The 22,186-nt window shown below is 36.6% G+C and overlaps 1 protein-coding gene across 6 annotated transcripts in view; it reads left to right on the top strand.

Annotated features, from left to right (window-relative positions):
• NOL4 (nucleolar protein 4) overlaps positions 1–22,186 on the top strand; it is a 264,078-nt gene that overhangs the window by 11,083 nt on the left and 230,809 nt on the right. The window contains exon 2 of one of the 6 annotated variants that reach the window (XM_040984707.1): positions 11,022–11,030. The exons of the other annotated variants lie outside the window; for them this stretch is intronic. Within the exon in view, the coding sequence (XP_040840641.1) occupies positions 11,022–11,030 (9 nt within the window). The remainder of the gene's footprint in view (positions 1–11,021; positions 11,031–22,186) is intronic. 6 annotated transcript variants of the gene reach the window in all.

Here is a 22,186-nt window from a genome sequence, read left to right as displayed (position 1 = left end):
CAGTGGTGTATCTCATTGATTTTTAACTTGTATCTTGCTAATTAAGATTATGGTTCATTCTTGTAACCTCTTTGTTGACCATTAGTATGTCTTCTTTTGGGAAATATCTATACATTCTTTTTTCCTTTAAATTCAGTTGGTTTCCTGATATTGAGTTGTTTGAACTTCATATATATTTTGAATATAACTCTTGTCAAATGGTGTGCAAATATTTTATCCCATTCTACAGATTATTTTTTCACTTTTTTTTAATTTGTGTAATCCTATTTGTCTATTTTTGCTTTTTGTTCTTTTGACATCATATAAAGAAATCTTAGGTTTTCTTCTAATGATTTTTCAGTCTCAGAAAATACATTTGGATTTTTAATCCATTTTAGATTTTATATTTGATGAAATCATGTGTCATATATGCATATGCAATAGAATATATGCATGAGTCTGGAGGACGCTGTTATACTGGGATGAACCAGACCCAGAAAGACACATACTGTATGATCTTATTTGTAAGTAGGATCTCGAGAAAAAAGGTAATTTTATATAGAGAAGAAAATGATGGATTCCAGAAGCTGGAGTAGTTAGAAGGGAATGAGGAAGATATCTAACACAGGTATGTGAGCACATTATATAGGAGGAAGAATTTCAAGCAATCAGCTGTAAAGCATGGTGACCATAGTTAATGACACATTGTGGGCCTGGCACGGTAACCTCACCTTTAATGCCGGAGGTCCCATATGGGTGCTGATTCTAATTCCAGAGGTCCTGCTTCCCATTCAGCTCCAAAGCCTTGGGACCCTACACCCACTGAAAAACCCGGAAGAGGCTCCATGCTCCTGGCTTCAGAGCGGTCCAGCTCCGGCTTTTGCGGCCACTTGGGGAGTGAATTGTCGGACGGAAGATCTTCCTCTCTGTCTCTCTTCCTCTCTCTATATATCTGACTTTGCAATAAAAATAAATGAATCTTAAAAATATAGTGACACATTGCATTCTTGAAAAATGCAACAGGTGAATGTTAAATGATATCACCACAAAAATCATGCTTATATGACACTGTGAATTTGCTAATAAGATCTAACCATTCTACAAGGTCTATACACTTCATAATCTGGATAATCTTATCAATTTTTCCAAAGAGCTGAGCGCAACTCTTTGGTTCTGTGAACATACTTGGTCAACAGCTATCAAAACATTGAGGATATTGATCCTCAACCCCAAGGGAATGAATTCTGCCAGCAGTTTAAAAGAACTTGGGGATGGATCTTTTTCCTGTAAGACCTTACAAATGGAAATGCAACTGTGTGACACCTAGATTTCAGCTTTATGAGAAGGTGAGTAGAGGACTCACTTTGAACATGCTGACCCACAGCAACTGAGATAATATTTGGGACATCTTAAGCTATTCCATTTGTGGCAATTTGTGACACAATGGAAGTGAAGTAATGCAACATCACTTTTTAATGCAAAATTTCCCCCAAACATTTGAACAAGTTAAAATAGGTCATTTTTTGGTAAAGCATATCTGGCTAAGTGTAATTAGTGATTTAAGATACAACTGAAACAATTTTTATGTTCTTTTTCTCTAATAATATGCTGCCATTTTTATAATTTTTTGATGAAGTTGTCCACAATTTAGTCAAATGAAAACTTCTGATGAATCATTTGAATATTTAGTCTGATTACTCCTATTAGGACACTTATAAGAAATATTTATTATATATTAAACACATATATGCACACATATATGTATGTTTAGTGAAATTTCCGATTTTTCTTTTCCCCTTCATTTTTGTTGATTGGAAAGGCAAAGAGAGACAGAGACAGAGTTTTTCCCCTGCTGGTTCACTCCACAAATGCTTGGGGCTGGTGGGACAGCACCAACCAGGAGCCTCGAACTCCATGTGGGCCTCCCACGTGGGTGGCAGGGAGCCTAGGAGTTGATCCATCACCTGCGCCTCCCAGAGCAGCCATTAGTACTAGCTGGAGTCAGGAATCAAATCTTAGCACTCTGATATGGGATGCGTGCATTGCCCACGCAGCATCTTAACCACTCTGCCAAGCATCAGTTCGTCCCAGAGATTTTACTCTTAAGTAGTATTTTTAAAAGAATGAGGATATATGTATACATGTCTACATATACATACATACTCATCTTTTAAGTAAGAACAAGTTGGCTTACCATTTTAGTTTTCACAGTGGAATGGAGAGAAATGTACATATAAATTTTTTACATAGTTATTAATTTATATTAAAGTAGCTTTGCAACCTTAGCATATATGAGAAAATACAGCAAAATGTAACATTTGCTTTATTTATGGAAGATAGCCATTATGTATATTTAACAATTTATATTAACATAATGGTATGTATTTTTTTACAAAGACATGATTAATATTTTGGGAATATATAAATAGAAAGTGATAGTAATAGGCAAATATTTTTCTTTTGATAAGACAGAAACATTAGTTAGTTTTTACTGTCTATGTTGAATTGAAATTTTTTTCTCTGAGATTTATTCAGTATGTTCATCCTAATATAGATCAAGTTCTCATTTGTGGTGCTTCTCCTTACAGTGACATATTTTTTCAAGTACTTTGGAGCTCTCAAAAAAATGGAAAGGTTAAGAAATATTTTAGACTTAAGTTGGAGTGGTTGGGAATTTCATTTTGATGTTAAGCAGAAAGTTCTCTCACAGCAAGAATCCTGTTTTTCTTTTAGTTACAGTGTTTTAGCCGAATGTTTCTTGGATTATGTGTTTTATCATTATGTATAAGGTTAACAGTCAAAACAGTCAGACTACTGTCTTTGCATTTGGGGGGGTCCTTGGGTGAAGGAGATGGGATGGGCTATAGGTTCCCTTTCTCTTGGTTTGTTCTGGAGCCTCTCACTTGCCAGATAGCTAGAGGCTTTAGGGTTTAATCTAGGGACATGGCCCATATGGGGATGTAATGCCAAATTTGGTCATGTTTGTGCTATACTTGACCCAATTGTCCTAATTAGATGAGCTTTTCAAATCTAGTACCAAAGGATTGCTCGAATGTTAGATGCGAGTCATTGTTCTCTTAGCAATGTCTGCTTTCGTGTTCATTGGAGTTTATTTGAGGTCAAGAAAGGAGTTTTACTACGCTTGCAGATTATGTTTTTCTTTATAAAAGCTATCATTACCAAACAACTAATTTGTTTATCTGGCTATCAAATTTTAAATATGCCTACATAGAATCAGTAATCTGAACAGGGTAAGGTAACATTATTAAGGGAGAATTTATCTACAAATTAATAATTAATAATATAGTTCCTTAAACTGTCATCACATAAACAATTTATGTCTATTGCATTATCAAGATCTGTTTGCTCAATTAAGTAGATGTTAAAACTAAGTTCCTTTAAACTAATTTGCGTTATGCTGTTATTGGTATAGGGAATATGATAACTGTATGTTCTCTATAATTTTAATTTTTTTGTTGTAATAAGAAATTACTTATTTATTTGAAATCCAGAGTTACAGAGTAAAAGAGAGAGAGAGAAAGAGAGAGAGAGAGATTCTGTTTGCTGGTTCACTTCCCAGGTGGCTGCAACAGCAGGATTGGGCCAGTCCAAAGCCAGGATCTTCTTCTGGCTCTCCCATTGAGTACAAGGGGCCCAAGCACGTGGCCATCTTCTGCTATTGTCCCAGTCGCTAGAAAGCATCTGGATTATAAGTGGAGCAGCCAGGGCTCCAGGTGGCACCCTGCTGGGATGCTGGCTTTGCAAGCTTTACCAGATGTTCTACAATGCTGCCCCCCTTATCCTGCTTGAGCTTTTAAGCAAGAATAATAAGATCACTCTCTAAAACTAAGCTATAAAATCAATATGGTTGGGGTGGATGTTTGGCATACTAAGTAAGTTACCACTTGGCTTACCTATGTTGTATATTGCAGCACTTGTTTCTCATGCTAGCTCCTCTGCTCCAGGCCTGCTAATGCTCACGGTGGGAGGCCTCAGATGACAATACAATCAGTAAGGTTCATGCCACTTAAGTGGGAGACCCAGACAGAGGCCCTGGCTTTCACCTGGCCCAACCCTGTTGAGGGAATTTTAGGAAAGAAGAAATCAGTGCAGTTAATCAGAACAGTGATCTCTAAATGACGATGTAATGATAGAATGGTTACACAACTTGAACACCAGACTGTATTATGAAAACAGCATAAAAGACCTTGTAGTAGAGTTAAATCTGCAACTTTACCAAAGCGCCCTTTTGACCCTGTACAACTGACTACTTCCCAGGGGATGCACAGACCCACTCAGCAGCCCTTTTCTGCTAGTTTCACTTTATATATTTGAAGATGTCAGAATCTGATGAAAAGAATGCAAGAATATAAATGCAGTGTGCTATAAAGACTCAAATGTAAACTACGAAACAAAACAAACAAACACAAACTCACAGCTATGGAAACTGAAAAAAAAATCAGGAAGTATATTACAGTAATTGAAAGCAGAGATTGTAAAACAATGCATTATGGCATAGACACTCGTAATACAAACTAGCAGATACAAACTTAAAGAAAAAAAAACTTTGTTCTTCCTCAAATTCAGCAAATAATTGTGAATTATCTTATAATAATGAAAATTTGATGTTAACATGTATAACATTATTTTGGGCTTTCACCTTTAACTTCTCTTGCAACCTGAATGTCACAGTAAATAATAAGAGCCTATACATTAACATAGAAAACGATAATAAATGGTAGCTGGTCAGCTATGGAAATATGAGTGAAAGCTGTAATTATTGGGGGTGTCCCTAAAATAATATATTGTCATGATAACAGAAGAACTTAGTGTTTTCTGAAGTTCACCCCTATTCAGGACAAAACGCTGCTACCTGCAGGAAAATACTCCTGTAACTTAATTGTTTCCTGTTATTGTATCTTCTTTAGATCCACACTTAGCAAGCTTTGCTGCTTCTAATGATTTTGGTTCCTAACTGACTGGACTACAGACAAGAGTATCACTAGTTGAAATGTGCCAATGGAGGAAATATTAGAGTTATATCTTCCGTATAAATTTAGCAATCTTTTGCTTTCTAGTAGTTCACTGTCTTCTGAGTTTCGATTGAGTTTAGAATCCTTATGATTATCAACTCATATATACCGGCAAGAGCTAAAAAGATCGCTGGATTGGTCCTGAGAAGGGAAAGGGAAAATAGGTTTTAGGAAACCAAATAGGGTCGTCTGCATCCTGACTTGGCTAGATTTCTCCCGCCTGTGCAGCTGTTCTGTCTTGGTTTGCTATTCTGGTTGCTCTTTTCTGAGGGGATTATTTTTTACAACACACTTTATAATTTATAACAAAGGCAATATGAGTTTCACTTAGGCTTATTATTTGTTAAAGATTCACTTATTTGAAAGGCAGTTACAGAGAGAGGGATAAGAAATGGAGTATGTAGGTCTTCCACGTGGGTAGCTAGATCCCAAACACTTGGGACTTTTTCTGTTGCTCTTTGAAGACCATTAGCGTGGAACTGGGTTGGAAGAGGAGCAACTGGGACACAAATTGGTGCACATAGGGATGCTAGCTGCGTAGATGGCAGGTTTACTCAGCACTCCACAATGCTGTCACAGAAATTTATTGATTAGAGAGAGAGAGAAGGAGAGGGGAGGAGAGGAGAGGAAAGGAGGGAAGAGAAGAGGAGGGAAGAGAAGGAAGAGAGAAAAACAGAGTATCTTCCATCTACTGGTTTACTTCCCGTGGCTGTAATGGCCAAGGTAGCAGCAGGCAGAATTGTGACTGGCAGAGAAGCCATGAGCGTAGAATTTCATCCGTGTTGCCTCTGTGGGTGCTAGGGCTAAAATATTTGGGCCATTCTGTGCTGATTTAAAAGACAAATTAGCAGGAAGCTGGAGTCACAGTGTGGTAGCTGTGACTTAAAGCAGTGCTTACATGAGATGCCAGAGTTGCAAGTTGCGGCTTAAACCACTGTACTATAGGCTGAGTCATTCAGTTAAACATTTTTATTACTGATATTTCTCAGTGTTACTTTATAGTCATGATAATTTTTCTTATGATTTCATGAACACTTAATCGGGTGTCTTGACTCTGTTTTATCTACCATTTTCATATGGTGAGCTATTTTATTTATAATTTTATGCCTCTTCACACTGAAGTATAAGTTTTTTTTTTAAATTTAGCACATATGCATTTGTGAGATCATATTATAATTGTTTTTGAATTTGGAGGGACCAAATATGAATCTTCTCAAATTCCAGGAGTGTTCTTGAATGAATGAATGCTTTCTTAAATAAATGATGTTCCTGTCATTTAGTTCAGATCATCCCATATTTTAACATGCCTGCCAGTCATCTGGAAATATTGTAAAAATGGAAATTTTGGGTCAAGGTAGGCTCATTATAATTTATTTCTAAGAATCTATCACATGGGTTTCCAATGCCGGCCAAGATAGTGTAAATTCATGATGAGCCATCCGTTCCACTGACTACGCTTAACAACTCTTGAAAGAGTATAAAACAAAACTACTTGAGAACTCATAAAAGCAAACATCAGCAGGAAAAAATGGGGATTGAAGTCAACTACCAACACAACAGGTGAGTTTCTGGTCCCTAACCATCTTTTGTCACCGGGGTTTGACCTAGAGGTTGTCTCAGTGATGAAACTGCACAATGAGGAGACAAGACAAATGAGACTCACTTCTTTCTGTTAAAGAGGACCAAGCGAAGCACTCCTTCTGTCACTTAGTGTGTAAGAATCAGGGTTTCAGTAGTCAACTACCAGAAGAACAGCCCCAGACATAGAGCAGGCCTGCTGCTGTGGGCGTGGCAGTGCCGGTGACAATAATCTACATGTACGTGGAAAGCCAGTTCACTTTGGAAAAACATGGATAAAAGGTCCCTGTGGCAAAGATAATGCACGAGATCTCTGCTATTGCTGTGCTTTTTCTGCTGTGTTTTCCTGAAGGCGGTGCGGATGGCTAGAACTCAGAGAGGAGTTGAGGCTTTTAAGTTAGGGGAATCAGTATGAAAAAGAAGAGGTTGTGATTTGGCGAACCAGAGAATTAAGGGAAATTCTAGAAGGAAGATCCCCTAAGTCTGTATAAACAGAATTTATTGTATTATCATGAATGTGTAGAATATGCCTAAAACTACGTGGCCACATCTTTGAGAACTGACATGTGATATAAACCATCACACATGTCCCCGGATGGACCCAAAGGAGCACGGTGAGGTTGAAAAACGGAGCTGATGTTGGAGTCACATTTGAAAAGGCAAGGCAGAACTTGTGGTGTGAGTCTGTCAGGTCTTACCACTTAGCAGCAAAACCAGAGCATTTTTTCCCAGAGGAATTTTAACAGGATTCAGTCTCACAGCACAACATTCAAAATGTTCAGGTGCAACCTGAAATTACTTAGCATATGAAAAACAATGAAAATGTGACACATTTTTTCCTGGGAAAGAAAATCAGCAGCTGCCAACCCTAGGAAGGGACAGATGTTAGAGTTATGAAGGATTTTAGAGTAGCTATTATAACCGTGTTCTATTATCAGAGACAGAAGAAACCATATAAAGAATAAAATGGAAGTGTTTGAACCAGAAAATAAAATTAGTGATGAAAATTCGCTAAATGGGCTCCAAACTAGGATGGGAGTAGCACATGAAAGCATTAGTACATGCAAAAGTAGATCATAGAAATGATCCTTTCTGAAAAAAAACAAAACAAAAAAATCAAGAAAAACCTCTACAGAACCTGGGATCTGTAGTACAATATCAAGAGGTCTGACATTTTTAATTCTGGAATCAGAACATGAGAGGCAACAAAGAAATGATCCAAGAAGAAAATCAGAAGAATGCCTGGACGTTTCCCAAATGCACTGGCAGAGCAATCCAATATTCTCAAGAAACACAAACAAGATAAACTCATATATAGTTATTCAATAATATAATAAAACTGCCAAAGAAAACCATTTAGAAAGTGACAAATCACATGTTTTACATACATATATAGGTATATGTTTGTGCATGTAAATAATAAGGAATATTTATGCGGACTTCTCATCAGAAACCATGGAACCCACAGACCAATAACAATTCACTTGAAGTGTTGAAATAAAAGAATATTCTGTGAAAATGTGCTTCAGCAAAGGAGCTGATATAAAGACATTCTCAGGTGATGAAACCAAAGGATTGGAGGCCGTGAGTTCCACAGCAGACAGTGAAATAGGTTCTTCAGAATGAAGAGAAGTGAGAGATACTGGAAGGAGAGTACAGGTAGAGTAGCAGAAGCGATAAATTCTTTTTATCCTCTCAATTCTTTCAATGCATATGAAGGTTAAAATTATAGTATTACTGATATGATAGTATATATATATGTATATATATATACATATGATTACATGTAATATACTAGCAAGGTTGCCAAGGCAAAAGGAATTTAAGCCACAAATCAACAAGTTTTATATGTAAAGGTTAAATGTTCTACCTTAGGATTTGCATGGATTATGTTTTAAAAAAATCTTCATCAATTTATTAATACACTAGATTCTTAGGATCAAAGGTCAAACAGTGTTTGCATAAGTAACAATGGAGTGAAGCAGGAAATCCCAAGAAGGATTAGGTAGCATTCTGAAGTGAATTATAATGATAATGTATCATATAAAATGTGTGGGAAGCACCCTAAATGTGACCTAGAAGAGGGTGTGTTTTTTAAGAAGTCAGGAGATTCATCTGGATCTTACACACAGATGGCAGTGGCTCAAGTGCTTGGGCTATTTTTTGCTGCTTTCCTAGGCCAGCACCTATATGAAATGCCAGCATCACAGCCAGTGGCTGTATGTGCTGCACCAAAATGCAAGCCGCTTGAGAGAGAAACATGGTAGTAAGTACTTGTGAGATGAAAGAGGAAATAGCTGAAATCCGCAATCTAAGCTGTCTAACAAATTGGGAAAAGAAGAACAAATGGAAACACAAACTTAGTATGAAGCATTTTCTGGTAATCTTGATAAAATTTTAAAATAGATTTTTATTTGAATTTTGAATTATGTGGTACAATTTCGTATAGGCTGAGATTTTCCCCCAAACTCCCATCCTCCGTCAGATTTTCCCATTTTGTTATAATAGTGTAGTCCTTCATAAGGAATCATAATTCTATCAGTCTCTTATTTAAGTGGACCCCAACATTGTTGGTATAGACAATGTCAGTCCAACATCCCATTGTCTACACATGTCCAACAGTTTCATTGGGAATCCATTTTTCATCTGGAAGCAAGGATGCATGTTCCATTTTACTCCCATGTCTGCATTTGATAGACCCCAGTACTCCATCACTATACATTTCCATAAGTGGGAAGTCATGAAACAAGGTCACAACCACAACAACAACTACAACTACTACAACAAATTATAGCACCATGGAAAAAAACGCGCCACTGAGTGACCAACACATGGGTGACAAAAAGGAAACCCAAAAGTCTCTTGGGAAAAATGATACCATCGTATAATCCATGAGCCAGTGACGAATTCAACAAGAGAAAAGAAATTATTTGGAATAAACCAAACTGAAATATAAAACATCAAAACACATGCGAAATAGCCAAAAAAGCAAACAAACAAAAAACAGTATGGATTGGATTATTGAAGTTACACTTTCCGTGTTGGTTTCTTTAAACAAGAGAGAACATATGGTATCTGTTCTTCTGTGATTGACTCATTTCACTGAGCATAATGGTCTCTTGTTGTGACCACCTGGTTGTAAATAGAGTAATTTCATTCTTAATAGCTGAATAATATTCCATGGAGTAAATGTACCACAGTTTCTGTAACCACTGTTCTTTGGACGCACATCTGGATTGTTTCCATGCCTTTGCTATTGTAAATTGTGCTGCTGCAAATACAGGATTACAGATCCCCTTCTCATATGCAGATTTCACTTCTATTTGGTATATTCCTAGGAATGGAATAGGTGGGTCATATGGCAGGTTTATTTGCAATTTCCCTAGCACTCTCCATACTGATTTCCACAGTGGTTGTATTAGCCTACACTCCCACCAGCAGTGAAGAAGGGTGCCTTTCTCCCCACGTCCATGCCAGCAGGTGTTAGTTAAGTTCCGAATGTAGGCCAGTCTCACTGGGGTTAGGTGGTACCTCAATGTGGTTTTCATTTGTATCTCTCTGATGGCTACAGAACCTGAGCATCTTTTCATATGTCTGTTAGCCATTTGAATCTATTCTTTTGAAAAATGTCTGTTCATTTCCTTCGTCCATTTTGTTACAGGGTTGTTTTGTTTTGCTGTCCCTGGGTTTCTGAAGCTCTTTGTAAATGCTGGATATTAGTCCCCTATCACTTGTGTAGTGTGCAAAAATTTTCTCCCATTCTGTTGGTTGCTTCTTCACTTTCATAAATTTAAGGTGCTGCTTTGCTTGAGGCTAAGTTTTAACAAGGGTCCATAGAATATTATAGTTGCAGAATGAGGAGATATCTGCGTTTTGATATCTGCTAATGGCCCTTGTATCTACCAATGTGTACAATTCTCACATCGTTAATTCCTATATCAATGTAGTTGGGTAATGTGGTGCACTTGACAATGAAGGTGAGGAAAGTGCAAGTTTGGATCCGGCGTAGATATTTTCTGTATATCCTGATGCCCTGGGTAAATTCACCTGCTGTCTGAAAGGAGTTTGTGACTTTATTCTGCTGACATGCCTTAGTCCTCAGTTATCTCTATTAGATTGCTCTCAAGCTAGGTTGGGTGCAAACAAGTTTAAATGCCATGTGCCTGCTACATTTAGATTTACAGCAATTTTAGCAGTTAATTTTCTTGAATTTTAAGGAGTTGGATTCAGGAGGCAGAGTTTAAAGCTCTTTCTCAGAGATTCATGAGCATATATTGTATGTTTTTCCTTCCGCATTTCTTTCACTACCTCCGGAGCGAATTGTTACTGAACTGGTAGTGTGGGGATTGTTTATGCCTTCATCAGCTTTCATTCAGGTCTATTGTTTGTGGCATAAATATTATGTGATGAATTCTCTAGATTTTATCATAGGCTGGTGCCGTGGCAGATCAGCTTTGAAAATTAAAATCTATGGCTTGGACATTTTGAAAATGTATTTCTATAACAATTTTTCCAGGGCAGCGATGATGAAATAACTTAATCAGAAAAAAAGGAGACCAGTATACACAGAGATATGCCAATGATGCTTAGCATTTCAAAATCTCTCCCAATTTATATAAAATGGAGGCATTGACTGGCATCTACTTTACATATAGTTTCCTGCTTTAAAAAAAACAAGCAGGGCCCGGCGCGGTGGCGCAAGTGGTTAAGGTCCTCGCCTTCCATGCCTGGGATCCCATATCAGCGCTGGTTCTATCCCGGCTGTCCCGCTTCCCTTCCAGCTCCCTGCCTGTGGCCTGGGAAAGCAGTCGAGGACGGCCCAAGGCTTTGGGAACCTGCACCCACGTGGGAGACCCGGAAGAGGCTCTTGGCTCGGATCGGCATAGCATCGGCCGTTGTGCTCACTTGGGGAGTGAATCATCGGACGGAAGATCTTCCTCTCTGTCTCTCCTCTCAGTATATCCGCCTTTCCAAAAAAAAAAAAATTATAAAAATAAATCCTTAAAAAAAAAAAAACAAGCAGCCGAAGATTGCCCAGGTACTTGGGCCCTGGCACCCACTTGGGAGACCCAAGTGGCATTCCAGGCTCCTGACTTCCGTCTGGTTCAGCTTGGGCTCTTGCAGGCATTTAGGGAGTGACATAATGCGTTTGTCTATATATATTTCATTATTAATAAATATATCTATTTTATTTTCTAGCAGTATTTATTTTGGGAGCATTAAAAATGCTAAAGTAAAGCGATATTTTTGTTAAAAAAATTATTTCTATGAAAGGCAGTTAAAAATCAGAGGGAAGAAAAAGGGAGAGAAATCTATCCATTACGTCACTCCCTAAATGTGGGTTACACATGCATCCAGACGCAGAGGAGCGAGCACTCCTTGACGTGAGTACTAGCAGAACATTCATATCTTCAAAACTGATTTGATTTCAATTTATGAGACTAATCTTTTTAAAATAAGATCAGAATAAAAATTGTAAGTATTTCTAACTGTGATTCTCAGAAGAATTATAAAAAATTGCAAGTGGTCTGAGGGAACTTTAGAACTAACATGATATTTGTTGAACTGAGGAATGGATCGGACGTGGCCAACAGTCGCTTGAGTAGGCCTGAATAGAGAACTGAGAAAGAAATGATTTAAAAAACCCAATATGTTGTGTCTAATGAAGAAAGGATGGTGACAACACAGGCTACATAAATAGGATTCATTTGGTGGACTTTATAGAACTAACCTTGTGCAATCCTTCAAATTGAGGATGCTGCTTTTCTGGTTCTTGGGATATCCATTTCTTAAAAAGATGTATGGATCTTGCCATTTATTCTTGATGGCAGCAAGGCAGGAGGTAAGAACTTGAACTCTGAAATGCAGGTGATCACCTGCACTTCATTTCCAGCTCCCTCATATATTAACTGTGTTATTTTTGGCAAGTTATTTAACATTGATGTGCCTCTATTTGCTCATCTGCAAACTGAACGCAGTGCTCACCGCATGTTTATGAAGAGTAAGAGTTGGTATCTGTAAAGTACTTTGGAAATCACATGGTAATACAAGTACTTTTTAAGTGCAAGTTGATATTTTTTGAAATGAGTATGTAAAAATCAGAATATTATTTCCCCCTCTCAATATAAAAAACATTTACTGTTTGCATATAGCAACTTAATAAAGGAGTACATTTTAAAATTCAAGTTAGAGCACAAATTAGCCTTGTTTTTCATTAAAGTTTATCCTCAGTTTTGAAAATTCCCTGCCAGAAGGAAGTGTCTTTTTGGTTAGGATAATCTCTGGGGAAAAAAAAATCCTTTTCTTTTTATGGGACTCTTTTACCACCTGGAACTCTTAATATTGAATAATTTTCCTGATTAGCCATTTACTTCATTCCAGAAGTTAATCTGAGTTTTTCCTTGAGTCAATGAGCTTGCTTCTATTGGCAGCAGAAGGGCAGTGTAACAGCAGTATGGCCGAAGTGTCTGGTCTTCATGGATTGAGAAACCATGTTTGTGATACATGAAAATATCTCAGGTCTCACAGTACTTTCTTGAGACTTTCATTTCCTGGACTAGTAAATAAAGAGTAATAGGGCAAGCAGTCTAGCAGTTAAGATCCGAAGTAAGATGCCCCAATCCTGTGCCTCAATATCTGGATTAGATTTGTGCTTCCTGAACCTGGCTCCAGCCTCTTGCCAAATGGAGGTTTGATGGTTCAAACAATCGAGTTCCTTCCACCTCCAGTTCCCAGCTTCCACCAACCCCAGGGTCGGCTCTTGTAGACACTGAGGGAGTGAACCAGTGGTGGATGGTTGTTACTCTCCTTTGCTTGCTGTCTGTCTTCCTCTCCCTATCTTTAACTTGTTCTTCTTGCATGTATCATTTATATATTTTTAAATCGAAACAGAAAATAATACACTATGTTTTGCCTAATTGTTGTTGTTTTTTTTTATAGGGAGTTTTCACCTGATGTACCCATATTTACTAACAGCTTGTCCCAATAACTGAAAATATTTAAGTTAGAATCAAGGACAGTTTTTTAAGTTGAATTAATTGAACTTGGTGAAAAAAAATTCACCTATACTGTGTATTTATTCTTTGTTCTCAGAGAGTGACAGCACCATCCCCTTGTGATATGGAGATTGTGCTTGTTACACATTGACTACAAAAGAAAATCCAAGGAAGTACTCTCAAAATTAAAATGGCTTGTGGTCTAAATTTGTAAAATGGTAAAAGCAGTAACTCAAAATCAAGTCTGTAATGAACTCTAATTCACAGCGGTGTTTTATTCTTTTCATAAAAATAGCATGCTTATTTTCCTGTCCGTTCCTATTTTACTTATTGATATGGTGACACTTTATGGTACCAAGGACTTATTGAAAAAAAATTACAAAATGAAAAGTGAATTTAAAAAAAGAGGGCTTCTGTATCAGAAGGAGTGAACACACACCCTTTCTTCCAGTGTAAGGTGTCGTTGACTCATCGTTGTTGTCCAGTATGGGAACAGGCTGAGAAATTACTTGACAACAAACGTCATTTACTCTGTTACTCCCAGCAGGTTCCTTGCTGCGCTCCAAAATGAAAAGGAAACACAGATGCATACAGAGAAATCCATATCTAAATACATAGTAGTAAGGTATTGGAAATCTTTGATTTAAAAGCAGACAAGGAACCGTAATCACTTAGTAAGGATTACATAAATAGGTGTTTAATTTCTCAAGAGCAATAGTGGAAACCAAATGACTTTCAAATACTGAGAATAAAGGTGAGAATGTCATGAGACATCTTCATATGAAAGTTGAAAAAAAAATTAAACGATTTATTTTGGAAAGAGGTAACATAAATATCTTCGAAGGCATGACCGGGATGTGAGAAGAAAAACAATGTAGCAATGAAAAAAATGTGGCTATATTAAAATTAGTATAAAATAGTAACTATAAATAATAGGAATTTAAAAATAGTAAAAATGTATTAAATGCAATATGAATGATTTGATTTAATGTAATTAATGATGAACTATGGCTTAGGTTTTACCAGCATTAATATATGTATATATATTAAAATTATAGATTTAACTACTGATAGAATAGAAATAAATGTAATTCTCCATTTGTTAGATAAACAAAATTTTAGTATAAAATATAGCTTCAGAGTATAGCAAAAATAAAGGGAAGAAAAAAATGAAACATGCACACAATTGAAAGAATGAAAAATGTTAGAGCAGATCTTTAAGTAGCTCACATCAAGGAAAAAGTGTAAATTAAAAAATATTTCAGTGATAGCGAAATATTTTATTGCAGAGCTTTTGTGATAGAAGCAAATCAATATTTGCTACTTGTGATATTTCTTTTTATAGAGGGTGAGGGGGATTGGAAATCAATGTTATATTCTGTTCAGTGTAATAAGTTGGAGAAATAATACAGTGAATCCAAATAAGTAAATAATAAAAAGAAAAGAAACCCACAAATCATTTCAAGAGTTTTAAAAGATATTGTCATGCTGACTCTGGTCTTGCCTATTTCCTGTTGTCATTGTTTTGTGTACAGTGTTACCGCTTTTCCACTAGGTGCCTTCAAGATTATCTTTCAGTTTTTGTCTAGGTGGAGTGATTCTCTGTATTAACTTTGTAGTTTTGTGAACTTCTGAAAGTATGATTTTTTTCCTTAATTTTTTATTTTTAAATTTTATTGTTATTATTATTATCATTTTATAATACAGTTCCATAAACCCTGGGATTTCTTCTAACCCTTCCATAAATCCGCCCCACCCCGAGTTCTCCCAAATCATTACAACAGCATAGTTCCTTATAAACAGTCATTAATCCATCATTCTGGGCATGGACAGTGGCAGAATCCAGCATCTCATTGTCATGACACATACAACAGATTCACTGGGCGTTCATCCTAGATCCAGAATGGAGAGGCACACTGTACTGTATCCTCACATCTGGACATGTCAGTCTGCACTACACAGTCACTACACATCCCCCCAAATGAAAAGCAGCAAAACAAAACCAACAACAGGAAGAAAAGCAGAAATTTACAATGTCATGAAGTTAAATGATATGCCACTGGATATGACAGTCTCCATTACACAGTTACTGTACATCCCCTCAAATAAGAAGCCACAAAACAAAACAGCAGGAATTAAAAATAGAAACTTACAATGCCATGAAGTTACATAGCATGGTACTGAATGACTAATGTGTTGCTAAAGAAATGAAAAAGGAAATCAAGAACCTTTTTGAAGAAATGCTACTGTATGATCTATGAGTGATTGAATAATTAATGAGGAAAAAAAGTGTTTTGAAGAAATGAAACTAAAAACAAAACCTCAAAACACATGAGATATAGCTTCTGCTGATCTTTGTCGGTGAAATATGTCTCCTTAGGCAACTAAATAGATGGACTTTGTTATTTTAATCTGGTCTACTAATCTATGACATTTGGCCAATAAATGCAAGCCATCCACATGCAGGATTAATATAAATTAATATAAAAAGATGGTGAGTTCCCATCAATCAGCTCATTGACTTAGTCTTCTGTTATTTTACTAGGATATTCTTCACATTTGCCTTTGGTTTTGGTGGGTGCTATTTCTTTTCTCTGTCAAGAAAACATCTTTAGCATTTGTAGGGCAGGTTTTAAAGAGGCATATTTTTTAAAATTTTCTTTACTGTGGAAGAATTTTATTTCACTTTCAAAGACAAAGGAAAACTTTGCTGGGTACCTTATTCTGGGCTGGCATTTTTTTTCCCCTTTTATAATCTGAAATATGTCACTCCATTCTCTTCTTGCCTGTAGATTTCCTGTGAGAGGTCAGCTGTAAATTTAAGTGCCACCCCTCTATATGTCGATTAATCTTTTTCATGAGCACTTTTAAGTATCTTTTCCTTATGTTCAATTGAAGAAAGCTTGATGATCATGTGTCATGGTGAAGATCACTTTTGGTCAACCGTGTTGGAAATCTGTGCCTCTCCTGGATGTTGTTTTCCAATTCTTTCTCTAGATTAGGGAAATTTTCCTTTATCATTCCATTAAATACAATTTTAAAACCATCTTCTCATTCTTAAACTTCTGGAACTCCCATAACTCATATTTGGCCTTTTAATAGTTTCTTTCAGTTCTTGATACTTTTTTTAGTTTGACCCAGCTCTGCTTCCAGCTTCTTAATTGTTTCTGCATTATGACAAGACATATCTTCCAATTTTGAGATTCTTTCTTCTGTCTCCTTCATTATATTATTGAGACTTTCCACTGAATTTTTGATTTGCCCTGTTGGGTCCTTCATTCCCAATAATTTGGCTTGAATTTGTTTCAGTGTTGTTCTTTCTGGTGTGACATACTCCTTAAATTCTCTGAGCTCCTGTTTCATGGGCTTCTCGTTGATAAGAAGCTTAATAACAAATGTTTTGAATTCTGTATCCCCCATTGTCTCGATGTATTCCTCCGTTAACTCTTAGGTTGGTAAAGGCTTTTGCTCCTTTACAGGGGAGTCTTCAGTAATATTCAGTGTGTCTTTGTCTCCTCTATTGCTCTTGGTCATTGTACTTCTGGTTGTCAGATTTTTCTCCTTAGGGCAGGCTTCCAGGCTGTGTCACCCACAGGTCTACAATTTGATTTTACTTATTGCAGTTGGTACACGGTTCTTTGCAGTTACTTGTTCCACTCCCTCCAATGAGTTTCAAATCTGGGCTCTTATATTAGATTTCCACCATGGTCTCTGTAGCCCTAGCTCTTGGCTCTGCACTCTACCTCTTGTGATCCTGTGCTATTGTTGAACCATAAGGATGAGCAGTTATTTTCCTGGGTTCACCTCCTGAGCTCCCAGTGAACTCCCTGTTCACACCTGGTTGCTGGTAGAATTTGGGCTGCAAGTGCAAGTTCAGATCACTGCTCACGGAATGCTGCTGGGGTGTCTGGTCACTGCAACACCACACTATCGTGTCTGCTGCTTTCCTGTGTCCGTCAGTCTGCAGGCACCCCTCTGCCATCAGTCTGTCCTCTCCTATTTCCTGGAATGTGCTCTCTCTGCTTCACCCTGGCTAATGCTTCTCCATCTGTTTTAAACACGTCCTCACCCTATTCCACCATTTTGATTCTCTCTATACTCCTGAATTTTTAAATAGCATTATACCTGTACATTTTTATACGATACAGCACAGTCCTACAACATATGTATACAGAGTTAAGTGATCAAATCAGATAATTGGCATGTGTTTTGTTTTGTCTTTTTCATTTGGAGGCATGTAGTGCATACCAGATTATTGTGAAATGCAGTAACCTCACTGTGCTGTGGAAATTTGAACTGGTTCTGCCTTGGTACTTGTTGTTCAATCTCCTTCCATCTTTACTGTATCACTGGTCTTGATTCAGATCAGCTTTGGTCATAGTTCAATATATGACTGAAACATTTAATATCTGAGCCTCTTTGTGCTCCCATGTTATTGTGGAAATGTATGTCTAGAACCAAAGGTGAGGATTTTTGTCAATTTTTTCCTTCCCCTTTGTTTCTGAGCTTTCAACTACCCAAGTGGTGGTAATGTTGAAAGGATTCCATACATCTGTCTGTTGATCTTTGTTCTTATCCTAAAATTCACAATTCTGCCTCCCAAGAGAGTCAGCATTGGTTTTTACAGACCTAATTTTCTGTTTTAAGATTTTGTTGTAGTTGAATATATATATAGAGAGAGAGAGAGGGAGAGAGAAAGACAGAGAGAGAGATAAGGAGATAAGGAGATCCAGAGAGAAAGATCTTTTATCCCTGGTTCATTCCTCAACTGGCTGCAACAGCTGGAGCTGAACTAATTTGAAACCAGGAGCGAGGAGCTTCTTCCATGTCTTCCACATGGGTGCAGGGTCTCAAGATTTGGGCTGTCCTTGACTGTCTTCCCAGGTTACAAGCAGGGAACTTAATGGGAAATGGGGAACTCATCTGTAAGTGGGAAGTGCAATACGAAAAGGCATCTGTAAGGGATCCCAGCATGGGCAAGGTGAGGATTTAGCTACTAGGCTACCGCGCCAGGCCATATGTGCCTAGAGCTTACCTCAGTTTGTGATAACACAGGCACTAGTATGATTATTAATGTCTGCTGTTCTCATGAAATAAGTTCCACTGGAACAACAGATTAAATGTTTTTTCTCTCTTTTGCATACTCTCTAGAATGAGGAATTGTACAAATAAATGTTGAACATCAACATTATGACATTTTTGTTTTTTTATAGTATTGTAGTTATGCACTGTGTTTACTATTGACAACTCAGAAATGCTTATTTGTGAAACTTTCTGACTTCATTCTGATTAAGTTAAGGAATAAATCATGAATTTATCTATGAATCTGTTTAATTCTGAAGTTATATTTCTATTTATTTTTCTTTAAAAGGATGAGTTTAACAGAAAATAATATAGATCATAGATTTCAATTTTCTTTCCATTTTCTTAATTGTGAAGGCAAAATAAAATAGGATAGCATATTATTATTGATCACTGCTTAATTTTCACATTATATACTGTGTTTTTTAAATGAGCTCTTTCCCTCACATTTACCCTATCCATAAACAGTGCTCTGTAAATGAGAGTTATAGATCTGCTAAAATCTATTACACCATCACAGTCCTAAAACAACAAAATTCAAAACCATAGCTAAGCCTATTGCTTAACAATATCTAAGAGGCTGTAAAACAGCAGAAATAGATTTCAAAAAGGCCTAAAATCTATTAATTTTATAAGCCCTTCTTTAAGACAGCTATGAAAAACATCTGGAGAACTATAAAATTGCTTGTTACCACATGTAGTTAATTTTCAGTCATTGAATTGCCAGGAAATACTCATTTGTTGTGCATTATTTGTCTTCTTAAACTTTTAAATGTGTCTACTTGGAAAAAATAGGCAAAAATTAATGGAAAATAAACTATTGCAAAGGAAATGTCTTTTCCTGATGACTTCTGTAAATACCAATAATCTTCCCATTCCATGGAACTTGCTGCAAACATACATTTCACAGCTAAGAGAATGGGATCAAATCTCCTAAGAAATGCTTGCTTGGGGGCCTTCAGATCTCTGCTGTGTACATCTAATCAAAATTCATGTTCTACTAACAATGCTTCAGTCATGTCAACTTCACTTTGAGAACAGGCCATTTACTTATTAATTACTGATTTATGCTGTGCTGTAAAGCTGCTGTGTGATTCTGGCTCTGCAGGATTGAAAAGGCTGGGCTGTGTGTTCTAGTGTCAAATGGCTCTTATCAGCACTTTTCATAAGATTCATAAGGTGTCCAGCTTCCATCTTTCTTAGTTTGACTAAAATAAGATGGTAGACTCTTTCTGATGTACTTTAAGGTCCACGGTACTTTTACAACAGAAAGTGAATGTACACACTTTAGCAGCTACCTCCTCCTAGTGAGCTGGATGCAATACAACAGACAGGTTTCTCTGTCCTAAAGGGGCACCAGGAAGCCAGTAGTTTCAGTAGAGACATCCTTGAAGGGAATCTAGTTTTTCACATTCATTTTTTTTCAGTTATAGGAAGAAAGTGTTCATAACCACCATTTTGATGTCAGAAAATGAGATGTATTACTTTTTTGTGGTTTTCATGAATATGCTTATTTCCTGTGTGACCTTCTGTAATTGCTTAAATTTTTTTTGAAAGTGAAGAAGTTGAATTGATATTAACGTGAAGGGCAGAAAAGTGAATTCATTAGCTATTGACTGGGAAAGATATTGATCTACTTACACATCTAATATGAATATCTTGGTATTTTCCTTACTGAGGTATTGGCAGTAAAGAATTTCAGGCAATTTAGCATTGTTTTATTATCTCAAGTGTCTTGACCATTGCAATGGAAATTAAAATGCAACTTAAAACTGATATACTACACTAGAATGAAATGGTAATTTTAAAAAGGCATATGTTAGCTCATCTAAGACATATCTTCATTAAAACCAGCTACTATTTTTACTGAGAAAATTAACAGCTGCCTTATAAGCACTGAGTCCTAAAGGAGAACTTGACATCCTTGCTTTAAAAAGTTAACAACTTATAAATACCTATAGAAAATATATACAAACTCTGTTTGGCCTCTCCATTATTGTGTATAAATGAATCATCAAGATTTGCACTGTTTGTTTACCTTCCTTAAGTTTCTATGTTAATAAATGCTAATTATGCTCTGAGCCTCACCCTTATATTATTGTTGTTAAATTAAATTTTGAGAAAGAGATTTTAAGGGTAGGTGATTCTAGCTTTCAGTAAGATTCATGAAATGAACTCCCGAGAAAAGCATTGCAATCATGCCTCAGTATTTCATGGAGACATCTCAGTAATTTCTGGAAAACCTGCTTTATCCAGTTTTATTTATCAATGACTTAATGGCAAAGCTGTAACTATTATAGGATGCTAGCAATTGATTAGAAAACTATTTTTCACCAAGAACTTTTCATTAAATTGAGTTAGTGGGAAGGAATAAGTTAGTTGAATAACACTGCACTGAGCCTTAGATTTTCCAAGTAAATTTGCATACATGTAGGTAGTTTCTATATTACATATAAAAAGTTGTCCATAATTCTATCGTATCATAACTGATAAAGATTACTTAGCTAACTTAGCAGCTCTTGGAAAATGAGCTTAGTGAAAACAGAGTTAAAATCTTTTACTATTTGAAATCCAAACCAAGATGTTTTGTGATCCTAAGAATGGTTAAATTTTGGCAAATAACTTAAAATAACTGCAATATTTTAACAAAAAGTTGCTTTTACTTTTCTTATTTTCTTTGTCTTCAAATTTCTTCCCTCTCCCTTTCTTTCTTTACTCTCTCTTTTCCCTAAATTTTAATTATTTTTTATTGTCAAAATTGCATATGTAGAGTACAACATGTTTTTTGAAACATTTTGGGAAATGACTATATGGGGCTAACATATAGTCATTTTTCACACACTTTTATTTGTGATAGGAACACTTAAAACCTATTAGCCATGTTTAATGATGTAATACATTGTTCACAATCGTTACCGGGTTGTATATCATATCTCTTGAGTTTATTCTTTTTAAAAACAATATAAATTTACTTGAAAGGCAGATTTACAGAGAGAAAGAGGGACAGAGAAAAGGATCTTTGTCCGCTGGTTCACTCCCCAAGTGACCACAACAGCTGGAGGTGAGAGGTTCCAAAGCCAGGAGACAGGAGCTTCTTCCAGGTCTTCCCCATGGATGCTGGCTCTCAAGGCTTTGGGCCAACCTCCACTGTTTTTCCAGGCCATAAGCAGAGAGCTGAACTGGAAATGGAGCAGCTCAAACATGAATCAGTGCCTATATGGGATGCTGGAACTTGCAGGTTGGGGATTAGCCTATTGAGCCTCCAGGCTGGGCCCTTTCATTTATTAATATTAACTGAAATTTGGTCTCCTTTAACTAACATGCCATCTCCCCAATCCCTGTTCCCAAGCTTCAGGTAATCATCATTCTATTTTATATCAGTGAGTTTAAAGTTTTAATTATACATGTAAATGAGATTTCTTTTCTTTTCCTTTTTTTTTTTTTTGAAAAGAACATATACAGAGAAAAGAAGTTGGATCTTCCTTCCGCTGGTTCATTCCCCACATGGCCACAACAGCC

The sequence above is a fragment of the Ochotona curzoniae genome, unplaced genomic scaffold (assembly GCF_017591425.1).
Source record: "Ochotona curzoniae isolate NIBS_2020 unplaced genomic scaffold, NIBS_Ocur_1.0 contig_43, whole genome shotgun sequence".
Taxonomy (NCBI): Eukaryota; Metazoa; Chordata; class Mammalia; order Lagomorpha; family Ochotonidae; genus Ochotona; species Ochotona curzoniae.
The sequence above is the reverse complement of the archived record's forward strand: the minus strand, read 5'-3'. Positions and strand labels throughout refer to the sequence as shown.